The sequence below is a fragment of the Cuculus canorus genome, chromosome 2, assembly GCF_017976375.1.
Source record: "Cuculus canorus isolate bCucCan1 chromosome 2, bCucCan1.pri, whole genome shotgun sequence".
NCBI classification, from domain to species: domain Eukaryota; kingdom Metazoa; phylum Chordata; class Aves; order Cuculiformes; family Cuculidae; genus Cuculus; species Cuculus canorus.
In genome coordinates, this window is record NC_071402.1 from 109,353,526 (window position 1) to 109,374,444 (window position 20,919).

Below are 20,919 nucleotides of genomic sequence, written 5' to 3' on the forward strand. Positions count from 1 at the left end.
GGTATTTGACATTTTCTCACTGTCTTTTCAAAATACTCCTGGACTGATATTCAAAAAAAAAAAGGAGGTCAGAAAGACGTGCAAGAGTTTGATTTAATGATCTGAAGCACTACTTTGTATTGTTTAGTTGAGGGTTCAGCTTCATTCATATATGCTGTGGCAACTGTATTAAAATTCAGTTTAACAGATGTAAGAGCAGAAACGTGACATTCATCAGAAACATGAGAACAACTCCCATCTTTTTTCTTTTTTATTTATCCACATAAGTACATGTCAACAGTTGGCATAAACTTCATAAAAATACAGTACCTTTTTGTGCTGTAACACTAGTCACAATATTTATATAAAGATTTTTTTCCTGCTTCCTTGAATTCAATTAACATTTTAAAAAGTGACTTCCCAAAAGCCCTTTTTGCAATTGTTTCCTTATAGAAATTTTTCCAAAATCTGTTCTGTAAAAGTTAAAAAGCTAATGCATTTTCAGCCATTCTCCCTTATCCTCTCAATAAAACAGATCTTCTTAAAAAAATAAGGAGTCTTATAATACTGATCACTTGTTACACTACTACTTTATCACAGATTTCCATTTAATTGATACTCTTATAGGCATGACGGATGCTATTCCTATAGCATCTGATATTGCTAGATGCTATCAGGGCTAAAAAGACCAGTCAAATCAACAGACTGATGTCTGAGCAAAAAAACGAGCCAAAACAAAACCAAAATGTGAATGATACACAGAGAAACATTAGACTTTAGGAGAAGTCCTACACTGTAGAATCACAATTACTGTGATACCTGCCAATGGCAATAAACAAACAAAAATTCTATCAAGTCACTTAAACGACTAAAAGGTGTCTTAAACGACTAAAAGGTGATACCCTTGCACTGGGTATCTTGGAAAGTAAATTTTCTAAATTCTTTATTACTTATAATATTGGTGTGACACCAAGATGATGAAAATTCTGCAGAACCAGTCTAATATTGTTGGAGTAATTATACCTACACAACTGAAAATACCCATATCACAGCTGGGTTAAAATTCATTTTCCTTTAATGACGATGGTAAAATCCAGGCAACATCTAATACATGGAGAAAAAAATAGGGCATAAATTTTGAAAGTAATGTCTTATTAAGTTAGGCGCTGAAGGTCTTGTTAAGGCAGTGAAGAATTTACTTTAGTATCTTCCTAAGGCTATGACAGATTTTTCCTGAATAAAGCATTTTCCCTTAAAAATTTCATGTGTAATATGCCAAGCTCATTCTGAATGCATAAGAATGCTAAAAATCCTCGGACACTGAGAAGCTGAACTATTGCTCACTGCAAATATTACCCTTATTAGTCTTTTTTTAACATCAGTAAGATTGCAAGAACATGCACCTAAAAAATGAAGTTTCAAGGCTGCCTACAAACTTTTCCATTTCAAAAGCAAGCTTAAAAGCATGTGTTAAGTGATCCAAAATGACAAATGTTCTTAATCCTCTCAAAGAAGAAAACGTGTTTCTCTCAGACATGACTAGTGGAACTATGTGAATTTTAAGAGAATTTCTGTTATCACTTTGTCCAGAAGGGAGATGGGTAATGAAATTGACATGAGAAATGTGATGCCAGATGCTATAGCACCATTCCTTTGTTCCTAGCTTTAAACAAACTTGCTTTGCTAAGTCATTCTGACAGTCCCATTTCACAATATCATTGGTTTTGAGAATGGAGTTATTTTCCATAGCTACTTTTAACTCTTTTTGGATCAGTGTTAAATAAAATGTGCAAACATATAGTCATTTGCATAGCAAATCTCAAGGGACTGACCCTGAAATAGAAATCCAAACTGTTAGGTTTAAGATATTTCTATAATCAGAATTCACTTAAAATGGTAAAAAAAAATAATACACATTTTTCCATTTTAAGTCTAGTAGAAAAAGTATTTCTGATTTAGAATTCTTACAGTTACTAGTTTAAAAAGTTGAAAGACTGACGGTTCTTTGCATTGAAATGTCATTCCTTTGGAATCTTCAAGACTCTGTAATTGCTATTTTCAAACACTGTGATGAAATATGGCCTGGAATCCTTGCTCATAAGGGTACATAAAGGAGTTTTGCCACTATTAGCAGGATCTTCAACATCCCAAATTTCAGGCATACTGCAACCAGGCCTAGAAAATATATGAATATGAAAAGAGAAATGAAGGAAAGCTATCAAAAAACATACAGCTTGCTGAACGCAGTTTTCTAACTCCCCCCATGAATATGCGATTGTGCCATCTATATTTTTTTTTAAGTTTGTCTTTACACTAGAAATTCTTATCAGATTACAAAATCAATATATACAGAAGGAATTTAAACAACTCAATTGTCAATGCACAGATTTGTCTGCTTTTTGTAGTTACATAATTAATAGGAATTAATTTGGAGAAGGAAACATATAAAACAACTCTAATTAAACAATTCACATTACCAGGAAACCTTACAACTTCCTATAAAATGGAAGGTGTTCACACTCCTAACATTTCTAAACATTTCATAAACTAAAGGGGGAGTTAGAAAACTGAGGGGAAAAAAATGTTGTTTTTTTTTTTAAAATGTAAAAACTCCTTGCTTTTCTATATTAAGGCACATAACCAACATCAATTCCCTGTACAGTTATATTTCAAAGCTAAAATTACTGAGAATTTCCTGATTTTGTCAAAGATAACAGCAAAGACATAGAACAGATCCTTTTCATTTTATTCTAAATGCAAAGAAAATAAAATAAAAAAAATCAAAACTAGTCATGTTCTGAAGGCCAAAACAAAAAGGGGAAAAAAAGGTATAGCATAATATTTTGGTGCTCAAACTACCTTGTACTCTGTACCTTCTATTCATACTAAGCTTTCATTATACATGCTATCATAGAATAATGACTTGTTTCCTTTGTGAATAATTTCTGTATTACACAGTGATGTTTAAAAATACATATAACATTGCTTTTCAGGTGCACACAAAACCCACAAGGTTGCTAATAAGGGTAAAGTTAATTATACTTATCAATACCTGCAGAGGCTGGACAAAAATGTATTTCGGACACTTCAATAAAGCACAGTCAACATTTCAAAACTACTACTTGATATGAATCCTAGACTACATATTCACATGACATATCATTCTTGTGATTACTTACTTTTTTCTGCTTACACACAGTGACTCTTCTAGAATGTAGTAATTCACTCCTAGTTTTACCAGTTCTCTTTTTACTTCTTTTGCAGGTTTTCGACTGTACATGGAATACACTACTTTAGTTCTGGCCCTTCAAAAAGAGTAATATGAAAGTTAGCTAGCAACAAAAAGTCAAAAAGTTAGCTACCAATTAACTTTAGACTGCGCAAGAAGGCTTTTTATCTCAAAAGACAAGTAGGCTAAGACAAAGTTTAAATTAATAGTGCCATTTGCGTTTATTTCTTCACAAACGCAATGATTCCAAGAACAACGTATACAGCTCTTGTTTTTTTCTGTAGCAGAAGACAACTTTATAACAAGATTCATGGTTATGGTGAATAGAAAGTGTAGAGATGTCAAAGCAATGCATTCACCATAAAATATTCAAGACTAGAAATGACCTTGCTTGGACTGGAGGTGATCAGAAGAAATCATCTACCCAGTCTCCTTCCAAAAGGTCGTGCTAATTGCCTTTGTTCAGACATTTTTAAATGCAGAGTGCAAGACCTGATGTCTACCTGCACTAAATCAAGCAAAATCATCACTTGTAAACCATGATCCTTTTTCTATTACCCAGTAATATCTTCTTTTGATTGTGCAAAGCATGATGTTGTTAACTCCTGTTCATTTTCTGATACTCATAGCTTATTTTTCCCAAACATGCCCTGTCCTGTATTTTTGTAGTTAGAATAGAAAAGAACAGAACAGAATAGAATATTCCAGTTGGAAGGGGCCTACAATGATCATCTAGTCCAACTGCCTGACCAATTCAGGGCTGAACAAAAGTTAAAGCCAGTTCATGCCAGACACAGAACTAAGGACATAAAGCATGTAAAATGAAACCTCTCCCTCCTTTTGCTCCTTTATCCCTATCTTGTTGTTTTCTTGTGGTGGTTTTCTTTCACCAGTTTTACAAATTATCAAAAATGATGCTGCAATACTAAAATAAAACAAGAAATTCAGGACCACTTCAGATAAATCAATTTCAATTTAGAAAAATATCCTGATTTTGAAAATAACAAAGTACAAAACTCAGTAATTCCATTAAAAAAAATTCAGTTTCAACTAGTCTTGATATTTCAATAATTAGATATATTAGGAAAAAAAATGGCAACCAATCACAGAAAGCTAATATTAAATTGGTTATCTTGAGAAAAAAATCCAGGCTGTCTACAACATCATGAGTAACTAGAATGAAGAAAGGACATAACAACACTACACATTAATTCCAATTCCATTATTATATTCTCATTGGCTTGTATATAGGTTTGAAGCCATATCATCTTTTCTGATGAATACAAATCCTCAAGATATAATGCACGTGCTTTAAATTTGATTAAAATAAAAATATCAAGTTCCATGGGATTTTAATAAATTTAGCATTTGATAGCAACATGATACCATTCCTAGTGTATATTACCAGCACTAAGAGAATTAGTAGCAAATAAAAATAAATCCCCAACTTCAAAATTTACCTTAATCCTGCATCTTCATAATGCGGATGATTTACAATAGGACGAAGGGTAGACAATTTAACACTTGCCATTGTAGGCATTGCTCCTGCAAAAACTGCATCTGAAACACAGAATGAAAGGTATGTAAGAAACGAAGCATAAAGCAGCAAAAGCAGAGAAGTAATCTTCAAGTATCTAAACAGCAACCCTGTAGAAAAACATAAAGAGTGTAGGGTACTCTTTTTGAAAAGGCCTTATGTGACACCAACAGGAGAGGCACAAAACTACTATGTTTTGTTTTGGTTTTTCTTTAAACCTGGATTTCAATATAAGTCATTAGATAACTAAACATCTAAGAAGAGGGATTTAATACATCTTATTTTTCTTGAATGAGTAGAATAATGTATTGGTTATAACAACAAGTTTTCATTTGTCACGTCTTACAGCATTGTCAAATGAGCAATGAAATCTCAGACCACTTTGGCTTCAAAGTATTTTCCCACTAAAAATGTAACCACTTGGTTTCCAGCTGGTCTTCTGACACTTTAATTGATTTTACTCAAAGGATAGGTGCAAACAACATACACACACTTCAAATTCTCTTCTAGCAAAATTATGATCATGGACCCACATACAGGACCAGTATCATTTAAATAAAAACCTATTTTAATTGGACGCTGCAAAACCACTTTTGTTGTAGAAATACTACACCAGTGGCTGGAACCTCCAGACTGGTAGCCTGGAGCCTAATGCAGCAACGTTTTGGTGTTTGTTTCATTTGAGATAGCTTCTATGTGGAGCAAAATATAGCTTTAGGATAGTCACAGGTTAAAGACAAACAGCAGCAATACCTCTGCAGTCACTCATACCAAGTTCTATATTTACATCTCACAGTAAATGGTGAACATTATACATTATTAAACAGTTTACCTTGTCTGGTATTGACTTTTATCCACTCTAAAAGTTCTTCCTGTGGCAAATTGCTAAATTCTCCCATGATGTTCCACTGAGTTTGAAGGTTTGATGATCCCTCAATTGCCATCAATGCTAAAATAGCAAAAACCAATGTTCTGGGCTGGATTTTACAGAAGAGCCATCCAAACAACTGAAATGCAAGAATCGATTAATTTCTAGACAACATTTCGGTAATGTTGTATGCAGCACAATTCATTTTTATTTCTCTTTAAGGAAGCTAATGTACATTACTACAACATGAAACATCTGCTATTGCTTCTCCACTAAACTTCAGTGAGACCTCATAAGCAGTATTCACATTTACTGAATGCAGGGCATTATATTTTTAATTCTACAATAAAAAGAAAATTCACATTAATGCGGCTTTTAAAGTTGTAGTTCAAATGTCAGATTGTGCAAGTAAAGATGATTCAATAATGCTAACTGCATTTTTACAGTATTTTATCTCCTATTTACATCAAGAGTTTCTAACTGTAGCATATGTACTAGAGATTGTACTGCAAGCTTCCAAAAATATATCAGAAAAGCAGAGTTTGGGGATATAAGGTTATGTGTTGCTTTATATCCTACACTTTCCTTTCTTGAACTGAAAAAGGTGGCCTTTGTATTTTTTCCTAAATATACTTTGCTGAAGGCTCTAAACAAATACTCATAAATATGTGAAATGAATAGTTAAGGAGTACCAACTGTGCTAAGTTGAAGTTTATGTTGAGCAAGAAAACTTTACTTCATCCACATCTGACCTAACCCTTAAATAAGACAAAATACGAATTACTTTTTTTCCCCCCAAGTTATTGTTAATTAAAACTAAGGCTTCACATTTCAAAAATATCAAACCTGCACTAAATACATACATTTCAAATGTACTCATATACCCTACCCATTTTTTTAATTAAAGCATGAACTGATAAAATGAAGTTTCACAGTAAAACCTTCCACTAGGCTGACTACACCAAACAGGTAGTTTTTAACAAAGATAATACATGCTATGAACTATTTTAATCATTAAAACACTGTAGCCACCTCTCCAAAATACAGTGTACTCTATTCTCATCCTTAAAGACTTGCTAAACACTCTAGCAAGGATGGCAGTACTATCCATGGAAAGTTAATATACCAAATATGCCTGAACTCTGTGCAGGTCTGGAAGAATAAAGGAAAATTAATTCATTTGTACATTGCTATGTGTGAGCACACATATTAATATAAACTATTCCTAGCTGCTCATTTTCCAGGCATTACCAGTTGCAAGGCAATTTCTTCTGTCTTTCAGAGACCATTTCTCTCCACATAGCAACAAAAGCAGTTCAGAGGTTTTTTTGGTTTTCAGTTCTCAGAAAGCTGAGAGGCCTTTTCTTACGGCACAAAATACAGAAACATTTTTAGTTCTAAGCTTCACCCACTGGAAAAGGCTACAAAAATTTTTCAACAATAACAGAAAAAGTCTCTCAGTTTTCTCCTAGAAACACACAGTTAAAACAAGAAGAACGAAGAACAAATTAACTTTGGATAGAATTATTAATTTATATTGTAATTGCTTGCTAGAAATCCAATGTTAGAAAAAACAAAAGTTTTTTCTTTTTGCTTTTCTGATTTGTGAAAAGCAACTTCATTTCAAATTACTCAAATACCTGAAAGTTCATTTACAAAAATGTAACAAGATTGTAACTGCTATTACTTCAACAACCAGACCACCTAAGAGAACACCAGCACAACAACTAAATTGAAGCTGGGAAATAAGACCTGTGAATTTGTACACATTTATAAGATTTCCCTGAGTCTTCTCTTTTACAGACTACACAGTTCTAGCTCTCAGCATTTCTTCATGGAAGTGATGCTCTTTAATCACCCACATGGCCCTTTGCTGGCCTTTCTCCAATTGCCCATGTCCCTCTTGCACTGGGGAATCCAGAACTTAACCCAGGCACTCCAGCTGTGGTCTCAACAGTGGTGAGCAGAGGGGAAGGATCACTCCTCCCAATCTCCTGGCAACACTCCTGCTAATGCAGTCCAGGATACCATTGTTGGTCTTCGCAGCAAGTGTACATTGCTGGCTCATGTTCAACTTGGCGTTCACCAGAACCCCAGGTTCTTTTCCAGAAACATGTACTGGTGCCTACAGTTGTTCCTCACCAGGTCCAGCACTTTGGGACTCTCCTTTGTTCAACTGCATGAAGTTCTGTCAGCCCATTTCTCCAGCCTGTTGAGGTCCCTCTGGATGGCAGTATATTTGTCTGGTGTATCAGCCACTCCTCCTGGTTCTGTACCACCAGCAAACTTGCTGAGGGTACGCTCTGCCCCATCACTTAGACAACTGACAAAGATGTGAACAGGACTAGGCCTAGTACTGACCCCTGGAGAACATCGCTATTATTGGCCTTCAACCAGACTTCGTACAACTGATCACTCCTCTCTGGTCCCAGCCATTTGGCCAGTTTTCAATCTATCACCTTCTCTGTTTCCCAGACAAAGGGTTGCTTACCCTACTTCTGCTGCAACTGCAAAGCTTCTAAAGTAACTATTTACATACAGATTCAATCAACTTCACTTCTTAAAACCACAGGCACTGAAACATGGAAAGCCAGTTCTAAGATCTGCTATATCTAGAGAAAATCCAGTAATATGTTATAGATGATTAATTATGATGATTAATATAGATGATTAATAGAAGAAAATTAAACCTGAGTTAGGCATTTGACTTGACTTTTAAGGCTGAAATGTTTTCAGCATGCAAGACTTCAATACTATATTTCTGGAAAGAATTAATATACAAAAAAATATGCAAGGCAATAAGATCTTTAAGAGCTGTGAAAACACAGTGCAAAAAAGTCAAATGCTGTTTGGATAAAATTAATAGGCAATAAAAAACTTACAATGGCATAAAAGTGTGTAAATACAGTAAAATACAGTGCACGTCTCCCTATTGCCAAGCTCAATACAGAGCATATTAACTTATACAATAATGCAATTGGACAAGTTGCATAAAACATTTGTTTTATTTGGGGAGAGGGGAGAATGGAACTTGTGTTACCATATTTTTTGACGGGCAATATAATCTGGTTTATTTTTAACTGGTTCATTCAGATTCAGCAATTACACACACAGAAATTTGCTTTAGGACAAATATCTAGGTAATGCTCTAAGTACTGAGGTAGGTACAGGATTAAAAAAAGACCTTACCTGTTTTGAACACACCAAGGAAGCCATAACACATAGATGTGGTGTCAAAAACAGTTTTAGTCTCATGATTAAAATTGCTAGGGCACTGTATGCCAACAGCTGCAACGCATGGTATACCAGCTACAAAAGAAATAAAAATAATAAAAATAACATATTTAATTTGTGCCTTAAACATTAAATATCACTTTCAGTATAGCTTAAATGGCAAGCTTGTCTGAAAAAGAGTCAGAGTAAAGATCTTCACATTTTAGACAGCAATAAGGACCTGCTGTTATCTTTTTTTCTAAAGTGTATGTAGTACAGCAAGGTATGCAACAACAGGAAGATAAACAATAAAAACAAAAGGACCTGGAGAACCTGCTAGCTATGCAAAAGATTCCGAAACACAAAACGGGCAATAACACATGTAAAATTTCTTGCATAACCTCTTTATAGAAGTGAGGAGATCTTGCTTCTTAACATCTGAAATATCTAAGTATAATGAAAGTAGTAAATAAAATCATCCTTGGTACTAACACAACTACAGGCAGCTTGCTTTACTATTGTTAAAAAAGGTTAAAAAGCAGAGATGTCACAGACCACTCCTGACTTTGAATCTGTTACTTATGGAAGTGCTGCTCTAAATCACAGCAGCATTTTTTGAATCAATGCTTCTATTTAATTGATGGATTATCATGTTTTGAGTGGCGTGATACATCTCTAACAGCACAAACCACAAATGAACTGCTGTTAAGAAGGTTTTGCATTGTCCTTGCTGACTTAATTGTAAATAAAGAAAACACATAAGAAAGTTGATATTCAGTCATACTTTTTGTGTAATTTTATGAAAAGAAGCACGTGTAGAATCATTTTCATTATGGTATATTTCAAATCAGAACTTGAACATTATCTGTCCTGCGAAGCCCCATTGATGGAACCAAATCTCCTTCTCAGTCTGTAAGGGGAAAATGGAAGGTCCAGCATAATTTCAGTGTCTTTCTGCACTGCTACAGGAAAAGTCCAAAAGACTCCTCTGTTGGACTGTCACCCCACCATTTAATTAACATATTTTTTTGCTTAACATTCCAGAGTTATTCTGGTAATGTACTGGACTTCATTTAAGAAGAAGGAATAAAAGACACAAATAATTACCTTCAAATAAACCACACATCAGGAACAGACCACTGCAATCTATATTTCAATATTGAGCATTCACATTAACATATAAGTAAAATTGTGCAGAAAGAGAATCTTACCTCACCATTGCTAAAACGTTCCTCTCTGAAAAACAAAACCAAAGAAATCCCCCAGAAAAGTCACATTATTTGCTGCTTACGTACTACAGAAGCATTGGTTTCACTTTGAAGTCATCTATAGTCGCTCTAGACAATGGAACTAATCCAGTAAGAACGAGTTAGCACCTAAAGAGATTTTTTTTCCCTGCTATAACAAGCTTTGAAATATATAGCAAATCAGTGACTATCCTCCATAATTCCTGTATCTAGTGGGAAATTTGAAAATTAATTTTAGCAGCTTTTTAATTACTCCCAGTAATCATCTCTGTATAGAGATCTTATTTAAGAGAATAAAACTCCATGAATGTAAGAGTGGCAGGACACTGTTACCAAGAAAAGAGTCAGTCATTTACTCAGCTACTACATAGGTCAGTTTTGGATTCTCAGTAGGAAATACAAATGTTAAATGAGTTAAAATAACGTATATTTGTTGCTGTCCAAAATCATATTTGATAACAGGATGCTGAATCCTGCTCACATGTGTTGAAATACTGATAACAGCCACTAGACCATAGAAAGCAGAGATCACTGAAATGATTAGCGATAAATCAAGAAAAATCAAACAAAGTGAAAACATGCATCAGGAAAATGACAACATTCAATTGGAGAAATCAATGGCTCTTGAGCACAGGATCAAGTGATGCCAAATGTCTGTGACAGGTAAAGCATTTATTACAGACATTCAGAAAATAAAATTAATACAGTTGGGATCCCTTCCTAAAGATGAAACTCTGCTACCTTTATAACCTGGAAAAAAAATAATAGGGAGGAAAGAATTTTCATTCACTATTTATAGCGGAAAAGCAAACAGGCATACAAATAAATATTGGTTTAGGAAAAGAGCAGAAAAGTAAATTACCAAATAGAAAATTTGTCCTAAGAGGGCTAAGGATGTCTACATCTAAGTTCAGCAGCTAAACAATTTTAGATGTCCTATAAACAGCACATACAGTACGTGCAAGCTATTCAGCACTCTATATAACGCACCCTTTTGAAAAGGGCCAACATAATGTAGAACTCTGAATTATTCAGCATATAGCAAATAAAAAAATAAACTGCCAGCAGAAAATTCAGTTTTATATTTAAAAACAAGACAATATTTACCTTTCACGTTGGCCTGCCTGAGATAAGGCCCACATAAGATATTTAATTGCCTGAAGAAAACAAGAGCCAACAAAAAGTATGAATAAACTTTCAAAGGAATTTTAAAGCATCTTCTCCATTTGCTAAGTTAAAATACACCTGGGTAATCTTATTTTGAGATAATGCTAAGGTAAAGACATGCAATGTTTTAGCTAGAAATTCTTTTTGAGGATGTTTAATTAGCCAGGCAGTTAGCAGTTATCCCATCTGTTCCTGTGTAAACTGTAAGTTGTTTTCACACACATTATACATAATCAAATTTACAAAAACAGTTATAAACCAGTTATAGTACTGATCAGCTAAGCAGTAGGAATTTTTTTGATGCTTAGCATCAAAGCAAGTTTTACCACTGACTCAGGACCGGACCTTTGCAAACATCTATGTAAAGAGAATACAGAGTTTTAAGCAAACATTTTCTAAAATTTGTGTTTTATCTAATTGTATTTGGTTTACATGGCAAGGTTTTGGTAGCAGGGGGGCTGCAAGGGTGAGAAGAAACCAGAGGCTGCGCCCACGTCAAAGATAGTTCTAGCCAGCTCCAAAACTGATGTATCACTGGCCAAAGCTGAACACATCAGTGATGACTGCTGAGGACACGTTTAAGACAAGGTAAAAAACATTGTGCTGCAGCTTTAAGAGAGAACAATGAGAAAAATGTGGGAAAAACAACACTGCAGACAATAAGGTCAGTGAGGGAGGGGGAGGAGGTGCTTCAGAGGCAGAGGAATTCCCCTGCAGCTTGTGGAGAAGACCGTGGTGATGTAGGTTTTCATCCTAGAGCCCATGGACTACTAATGGAACAGATATATACCCTGTAGCTTGTGGAGGACCCTGTGCCAGAGCAGGTGGGCATGTCCTGAAGGAAGCTGCAACCCATGGAAAGACCATGCAGGAGCAAGCTCCTTGACAGGAACTGCAGCTTGTGGAGAGGAGCCCACACAGGAGCAGGTTTTCTGGCAGGAGCTGTGATCCTGAAGGACTGTACTCCATGGAAAGGACCCATGCTGGAGCAGTTCTTAAAGAACTGCAGCCTGCAAGTGGGACCCACTGAGCCTGGAAAGAATGGGGTAGGGATGAGAAGGTGGTTTTAATTTTGGTTTTGTTTCTCACAATTCTACTGGACTTCGAATTGACAATAAATTCACCTTCCCTGCTTTGCTCATGACAGTAAATCAGTGGATGATTTCCCTGTTCTTACCTTGACCCATGAGATTTTTCAGGAGTTTTTTCAACCTCCTCCCCCCCAGTTCTGCTGAGGACTGGGAATAAGAGCATGGCTTGGTGGGCACCTGAGAGTCAGCCAAGGTTAAACCACTGCATTGCTGTCTTCCCATCTCAAAATAAATAGCAATTCCTTCAAAAAAAAACTAAAAATCACTTTCAGGCTAAAGGTGATTCAATAAATCACTTACCCTTTTGATGATTACTCCCAAAACCATGAGGACAACTGGTAATAGGAGAGTTTTTGTATATCTTACTGGAGTCTATAATAGAAATAAAATGCATTAATTGCTTTCCATTCATCTATAATTACTTCAATGGTCATTTTAAAGAAAACAATATAGAGAGTTCTTCCTCAAGCAAAATGTAAATTTAAACTTTCAACACGAACAAAGCAAGCTTAAAGAAACTCCACCCAGCAATCACATCAGAAACCATAGTACTAGGGTCATTAGTAAACTATTACCAGTTCTTTGGCAAGCCAGCCAAACGCTAAGTAGATTGTATCTCCTTAGAATTTGAGTACTATGGGTTAAATAACCTATAAACGTTCTAAACACATATCTAGATACTGATGAACTAAAGTCTACTAATGCCACATCAAGAAGCTCCAATGCTCTTTCTGTAGTCTAAATTTACCAAACAAGAACTTTGCAGCTCTCAGCACCTTTTCCATATACTCAAAACCAGTCACTGACAGCCACATAAAACCTTAAGTTAATAGAAATGTAACCTTTCATTTATCCCTAAGCAAGCACTTCTTTCATTCAAGCAAGCACATTTCTTAGATAGAAATCAAACACTGCTTTGGTTTTAGTTCATTTAAAAGCAATAAAACCAAACAAATTTAGCCTAAGTTCATTAATGCCTTCAACTTCATGAATAAGCACTTGAACTTATGGTGGCTGTAGAATGTTATTGCCCTCAGATGCTTTAAGTTATAAATAAGACAACACAAAAAAATCCCTCTTCCATAATCATCTATTTTGATCAAATTACCTCTTTTTCCATGAAGTCAAACTCTGCAGCACAGGTATACATTAACGTATCAAAATCCTTGTAGCCAATAAATTTAGATTTTAATATATTTCCTATATGAGCCTAGTAGGATATACGAGGGGGGGGAAAAACAAATCTGTAGTAAGTAAAACCTGTCCTGTTTTCTGCAACAAAGCAATTTAAATGCACATGAGAAATATTTTTAATTAGAACAGAAGTTTATACCATTTATCATATTGCTAACAGAGCACCAAAAGTCTGTCTCTGGTATGTCAAATAACATCTTTGAGTACAACACAGATTGGACAGCAAACAGCAGAAAGCAGCAGGAAAAGGGTGTTACCATTGCAGCTGGGTTCAACAAGAGTATAGTTTTGCATACTCATATTTTACATTATGAGCTTTCCCTCTTTTCTCCCTTGATGCAAGCATGCAGACAGTTTTTAACAGCAGAACCTGACAATGAAGGTGCAGAAGTGAAGCAGGAAGTCCTAATTACAACAAGCATTTCAAAATTATCTTAAAAGTTATCTTCAGAGGTAAGTGAACCAAGAAATTAAGTAAATGGAGAAGAGATATATGTAGAAGACATCCCAAATAAAGAAAGATAAACTCACATTTAAAAACATACACACAGAGCATTTACTAATTCAATAGTAAAAAATTTGTCTTTTCACAAACTAGTAATAACACCTCAAAGTGATAATAAATGAGAAAGCAAATATGCAATCCCTCTCCCATTTCTGCAAAACAAAACTTAGAATTTCAGGAGAGCATATCAGTGAGACGTCAAAATCAAAATATTAAGTACAAAATTTTTGAAAGACACTGACCAGACACTCAGATAGAAAACTTACATCATCAGCTATTCCAAAGACTAAAGAAGTTAAGTATTTCAGGGTGACTGTTCCAAACAACCAGGCACATCCTTCAATGACCTTAAAAAACATATGCAGAATGAAATAAACATCTCAAACTTTTAATGAAATCTTTTCTTCCAAAGGGTTTATTAAATCAGCTACTAGCTATCAGCAATAAGTAAAGTAATTTATAACCAATTACACTTCCAAACTTCAGTAAACTGGAGTGTTTTAAGTTTTTCTTATTATTACAGTTGAAATAATTTTGTGCAACTGATTTATACTACAGCTGTACCACCGCACACAATGCTGTGGCAGAGAAAGTGCCCCTGTTAAAAATGGGGGCAAGCCTAACGGTCAATTCCATCTTTTTTGCATACACCAGCATGCAGTGATTATTTCCCACCAATAGCTCCACCATATTATCAGGTTGTACTGTCCGGTAATTCAAATCTTCGGCAGAATTTGCTGATTTGTGTCATCTTCCAGATAATCTCAAGTTAGAACTTCAAGGGAATATAAGGAAAATGTGTACAATTACTACTTTCAGTAATTTAGTCACAGATCATGTTTTACTTTTAGTCACAGATCATGTTTATCTCTGTACCAGAAAGATTAAATTCTTTGCAATCTAATCTATCTAATTCTACATAAAACCAGATCAACTAAAAAGGACAACATGTCTCAGTATCTTGTGTCTGGAACCAGCAGCAGGTGCTTTCAGAGAGAATATTACAACAAAATTAAAGTTGATCTTTACCCTAATGTAACCAGGATTTTCACATGATGATGGGTTGTATTCAGTCATTCCATTTAATGGCTGTGAATGAAACTAGGAGGTAACTAATCCTTTTCTAAATGTCTCTGTATTTTTTTTGCTCCCACAGAATCTTTCTCTAGCATAAGGGGCAGTAAATAAACTGCTTCTATTCACTGGTCCTATCATATTTATCTTTAATTTACAAGATGTAGAATTCTAACCTATTTTAAAACCTCAGTTATTTAACAATTCTACATTAATAACATCTTCATACTCTCTCTACTTAAGTTTCATATTAGTACATTTTGGGGGAAGGCATTCTATCCTTTTTATTTTTTTATTTAAGTAAGACACATTGACTGAGACTGCATGCAATATTGTATGAGTGAATTTACAAAAGAAAAAAAAATATTTTCTGCTTTCTCTGCAGTTCCTTTTCCATGACTTCCATCGTGCATTTTCCTTTTGGTGCCTGCTCAATAAAGAATTGATGTTTTCAGAGAACTTTTCATAAGAATACCAAGATTTCTCTGCTGAGCGGAAAGGACTTATTTAGGAGCAATTATTTTACATATTTAGATGGGTGGTGGTCTTCTCTTGGAAACTTACTATTTAACCCCATCCTTTGTTCCTTACTTTCTAACATTCACACCTTACCCCAAGGAGCTTATTTTCCTTTATAGTTCCAGTTAATATCTTCCTCAAAAGGTTTCTGAAATTCAAGTGCATTACATTCACTCACAGGCCCTTATCTACACCCTTCAAAGAAGTCAGATTAGATTTGTGTGCCACGGCTTTGTTTCACAAAAGCTGTTTCGGACCTATCTCATTATACACACGTACATATAGTCTTAACAACTTCATCTCTATTCAAAATTTTATTCTTTTACAAAAGTTAGAGTTATTGGTCTGCAATTCTACAAATGCCTTAGATCTCTTTTTTAAGAATTGACATGAGATTTGCCTACACGTAATTTTCTCTGGGACCACGGCTAATTAGATTGGCAGGTTATACATGCACTGCACTTTGTTAAAAGCAAATTTTTTAATTCCTTTATATTCTACTTCCTTTATGATAACTGTATGAATTCCATCAATTTTTGCTAACAGGTTACCTTTCATTTAATAAGAAGGCCCATCTTAAGCCAAGCATCATCTCAGTAAGCTCCCTTTTCAGGTGTTGTCACAGGTTAATATTATGACTTAAGCAGCAAAGTTGCTTCTCATGTTTTATACAGTGCTACAGTTTATTGTTTGTCATAGTTTTGGGGACGCACTTCGTGTTTAGACATGACTTCTACTGCCCTGAAACACCATCCACACACCATACAGTGTTTTACTTTAACTTGCTTCCTTTATTTAGTTACATAAGTTGCTTACTGTTGTTATAAAAAAATATCTCCCAAAAATTATATGGGACACACTTAAGTGAATATTTAATGGAGTATCTTAATCTCCATTTCTGCAAGCATTGTTAGCCTTTTATTTGCCTTTTCTAAATTGTCCTTTATTTTAAAGGGATTTTCATACAGATCTTGGGTTTTGTAAATATGTTTAAGTTGTAAATTTAACATTAAACGTATTGCCATTTGAAAGCTATTTCAATTTTCTGATATAAATGTATGTTTACACCCCTTTCTCCCTTCAGCAATTCAAGATTAATTTCTGAGAATATGGAGAATTTACTTAAAGGGAGTAGGTAAGCTATATTTCTTGATTTCCAACTATTAGAAACTAAGCCAGAAGTTATTTCTGTATTTCATTAAAACAATGGGAAAGAAAAAGTCACAGTTCTTTTCTGAAATTCAAAATATATGAAATTCCTTACCCAAACATAGACTTCTCTTCTGCTGCTTTTCAAGACTCTTGGACTCAATTCAAGAATTCCCTAATAATAAAATGAATGTACATTTTCAGGTATCATATAGTAACAACAAGATATTCCAGTACCCTGCATGTGGGAGGTTTTATTATTTGGGTAAGCGCCTATTGTACCACAATGCCATTTATTAAAAAAAAAAATCCATATTTAATACAACCTGAAATATGAATGACTAATATTCTGATTTAACCCTGCACTGGCAAAACATGCCAATGTAGAAACTCTTTACTGTAGTTTATATAAAATTAATGGAGGACTACTCTTCTCGTTGACAAGGAAGATTCTGTATTATAAAGTTCTAGGCTTCTTTAAATGAAAGCCAATGGGAAACCGAATTACGTGTGCTTCCATGAATGACAAGATATGTCTGAAGCAACAAATAAATTACAGGCAGCATAGACAAAATTTTCAAATGAGGCAGCAGATATGGGGGTTAAGAAGGGTTGCTGGTATTTTTCCGTTTCACATTATATTCCTCATTTTACTGCAAAGGAAGATTCACCTTAATTTGATGAATTAAGAAAAACTGAGAATGAACTTAAAAGCTTTCGGAAACCCAGTCCATATGTGAAACTATGACAGGCCACTGTGCACCCAAATAACAGACAAACAATAAATATTTTTACCAAAACAGAAAACAGGCAAAAAATTCAAGGTACCTGTACTTACTATATAATTACAAGCTGCTACAAGAAACTAGAGTAGGTTTATAACAAGCAAACTATACTACAGCAAATACTAGTTGCAAAGACAGCTTATTCTTAGCCTAAGCAAAAGATTACCACTCTTTTTTTATGGACAAAATATAAACAAAGAAAAAAAAGATTACTAAGCTTGACCAAGCTTCTAGGAGAGACAAAAAGAATCAGAAATTGAGATGATTTGTAGAGTGATAAAGTAGATCTGTTCACACAGTCTTATCTCCTTATTTCCTGTGTGCATAATTCCCTTAAGAGAAACAGTATGGAACTCAAAGAAGTTGGGTGTTGTTTTCCCTGTTTAAGAGAAATTAAGATAGTGAATGACGAGGAGATGAGTATTCAGTGAATAATTTCCCTAGCATAGCAGTATGACTAAGCTGTTTCAAATAGTATAGAACCATTTTTATATACGTTTTAGAGATTTGTTCTGCATTTGCAGTTTAACAATCTATAAAGAAACATTTAAAACAAACTCCTCCTTGGTCATATTCTTGTTTTACAATTATTCTGGTCAAAAATACACACATGGTAAATCCTGTATTTTCATAAAAACAAGAGAAATGAGCCTTAATTGAATTTTTCTTAAGAAAATATCTTGGTTTACAAACATACTTTAAACTAGTATTTACGCATTCTCCAAATATCTTTAAGTTCTAATTCTGTTTGTCATGTGAAAGATTTCACAACTATCTGGTAATGGAACAGTTTCACATTTTTCATCCATAAATACACAACAGTACAGCATTACAGTCATAGCATGTCATATGATTTTTGAACAACTTACCCAGATAACTACTAAAGATGCAGCATAATATGATGTCAGTAACATCGAATTACCAAACATCAGAATAAAACACACTACAAGAGACACCTGAAAGAAGAAAATAAAAATAATTAAATTGAAAACAGAAAAAATAAAAATTGCCCAAGTGTAGAAATTACTTTGTATCAACAGCTTTAAATTTAAAAACATCTACTTCACAGCAAGCGCAATCTTCATAATCAGGTTACAGAACTGTTCTGAAAACACTGATTATAAAGACTTAATGGCAGTAGGTAGCCAAGTGTAGACTATTATCTTAATTTATAATTTAAAAATACTTATAGACAAAAAGACTTGATCATACCACTAATTCATCTTACATTACACGTACAGCTACATTTTGAAGTTATTCCTAACATAGTCTTTTTTTTCTTTTTTTTTTTCAAATTATTGTTTTATTTCTCTATCCTGTTTTATTATCTTTCAGAATCTTGGACAGACATGAAAATGCTGTTGTTTTCTTTCTTCCAAACTGAGAAGCATTTATGTAAAATATAATCATTACCAAAGTCAATGAACCAGAACTCTGAGTGTTTGATCACAGGCATTTAACCACATGAGGTTGAAAACCAAAGCTGAAATTCAACTTTTATCTGCTATCATGATCTCCGACTGTGTTTTCTTTTTAGGAGGGAGCAAGCTAAATTACATTTTCTAACTTGGAGAACAAAATCAATGTTCAGCCTCTGCGTTCTTCTATACACAGGAATAAGGAAAAATACTGTAGTTATTTTTAAAATATCAAGACTTTTTTACTGCCCCTTCTCACACAGTTAGACTCATTTTCCACAGAAAAGTGGGGAGGGAAGCAAAAATTAAAAACATCACAAAACAAAGACTAGCAGTTTGTCCAGCCTCATTATACTTTCTCTGTAACATAACATAATTGTTTATCTATCTGTAAATAGGCTTAGGACACCTTAGCAGCTATTGACATAAGTCAAAAGGCTGAACTATTTCATCTTGCTCACGTCAAAAAATAACTAAATCAAAAGCCTATTTGCACATCTTCCGGGTCTATCTGACTGGGAGCAAGTGTTTGGTGTCCTGGGTTTATATCAGAAATTAGTTCCATAGAACTACTGCCTTTAATTTATCATTTACTGTATTTCAAAATATGTTTGAAACCATGAAATACAATTTATCTCAAAGCTTCTTTCCTGTGGTAAACATCCTCTTCTTGCTCACTGAGTTTGCATAGCAGAATTTCAGCAAAAATATATTTTTAAAGACAACTATATTTCTTCAAAAATGTTGTTTACCTTTTCCTGAATATTTAAATCTGTAATCTCATTTTTAAGAGCAAAATTCCTGGTAGCAGAACTTGATCATTATCTTAATTTTAAAAATGAAATTAAGATATATTATGCAAGAACTTAAGTGGCTTTCATTTATCATCTCCTTCCTTCGCTGAATTGCTCAACCATTTTTGAAAAAATTGTTTTTCCTGAGACTAATAAAATATTTTCTTTGTCTTCCTTTCCATTTCTTCAAATATTACAACCACAACATCTTTGCAAGGTCAAGACTATAGTAGTCTTCAAAATCCAATTTTAGTTGTGATTCTTCTCCAGTGACAAAGACTTACTGACAATAAGTTTTCACTTACTAACATTTCATTTTTTTGTTTGTACTAACCTACAGCATGAGATGAACGCTGCCTTTTCAACTTTTTATTACTCACACTTTATTACTTCCTATGTTTCCTAGTCTGTTGCTTGAGGCTATATCTTTAAGTCCACATGATAAGCAGAGACAGAAAGGAGAGGCAAATATTTCTACAAATCTTTTAGGCCAAAAATATTTTTGGAGTTCAAAAATCCCTGTGCAACAGAGAAATCCTAGTTTCTGACACCGTGATATAAATATACATAAGATCTAATATTCAGATTCATGCCTCTCCATCTCTTATTATTGCATCTTTTCAACCCCCTTGCAACTAAGGAAAACACTTCAGAGAAATGGTCTCTTTCGATGCTCTGAGCTGTTTGAGGGGATTTAAGATTTCAAAAAGAAGTATTACCATATGAGCAGTGAGTATCTTCTGTAATTTGCAGGAATCAATATAACCCATAATACACACAGCAAATAAGGAAGCTATCTAGAATCAAAAGTGAAAGAGAAATTAAAATAATTCACAGTGGTGTACTCTTTCTAGCTGAACACACATTCATACAAAACTGATTATTCAAACAATCAAACTAACCTTTATTCCTAGTATTTTGCTAAGTAAATACTTAGGCATTTCATAATGGTTTCTTTCAAAAAACTTATTGTGGTGCTCTGAATAACAATTATCAAACATACTCGAATATTTAAGAAATAAGTATTCAGCTTTACAAAACTGCAAGTCATCTAAAATACAGCATTAACACATCACCTTTCATCCTTAGATTTTTAAAACAAAACAAAACAAAACAAAACCAAAAAGTCGCTCATTAACATTCTTTAACC

At 34.2% G+C, this 20,919-nt stretch overlaps 1 protein-coding gene across 1 annotated transcript in view; it reads right to left on the reverse strand.

Moving 5' to 3' along the window:
* Window positions 1-886: 886 nt before the first annotated feature.
* DPY19L1 (dpy-19 like C-mannosyltransferase 1) overlaps window positions 887-20,919 on the reverse strand; it is a 47,832-nt gene continuing 27,799 nt past the window's right edge. Inside the window, exons 11-23 of the mRNA XM_054059471.1 lie at window positions 20,489-20,566; window positions 18,427-18,513; window positions 16,888-16,947; window positions 14,297-14,377; window positions 13,440-13,541; window positions 12,632-12,703; window positions 11,181-11,230; window positions 10,038-10,062; window positions 8,803-8,922; window positions 5,578-5,752; window positions 4,669-4,768; window positions 3,159-3,284; window positions 887-2,154 (exon numbers count right to left, since the gene is read on the reverse strand). Coding sequence (XP_053915446.1) covers window positions 1,998-2,154; window positions 3,159-3,284; window positions 4,669-4,768; window positions 5,578-5,752; window positions 8,803-8,922; window positions 10,038-10,062; window positions 11,181-11,230; window positions 12,632-12,703; window positions 13,440-13,541; window positions 14,297-14,377; window positions 16,888-16,947; window positions 18,427-18,513; window positions 20,489-20,566 — 1,233 coding nt within the window. The 3' untranslated portion in view covers window positions 887-1,997. The remainder of the gene's footprint in view (window positions 2,155-3,158; window positions 3,285-4,668; window positions 4,769-5,577; window positions 5,753-8,802; window positions 8,923-10,037; window positions 10,063-11,180; window positions 11,231-12,631; window positions 12,704-13,439; window positions 13,542-14,296; window positions 14,378-16,887; window positions 16,948-18,426; window positions 18,514-20,488; window positions 20,567-20,919) is intronic.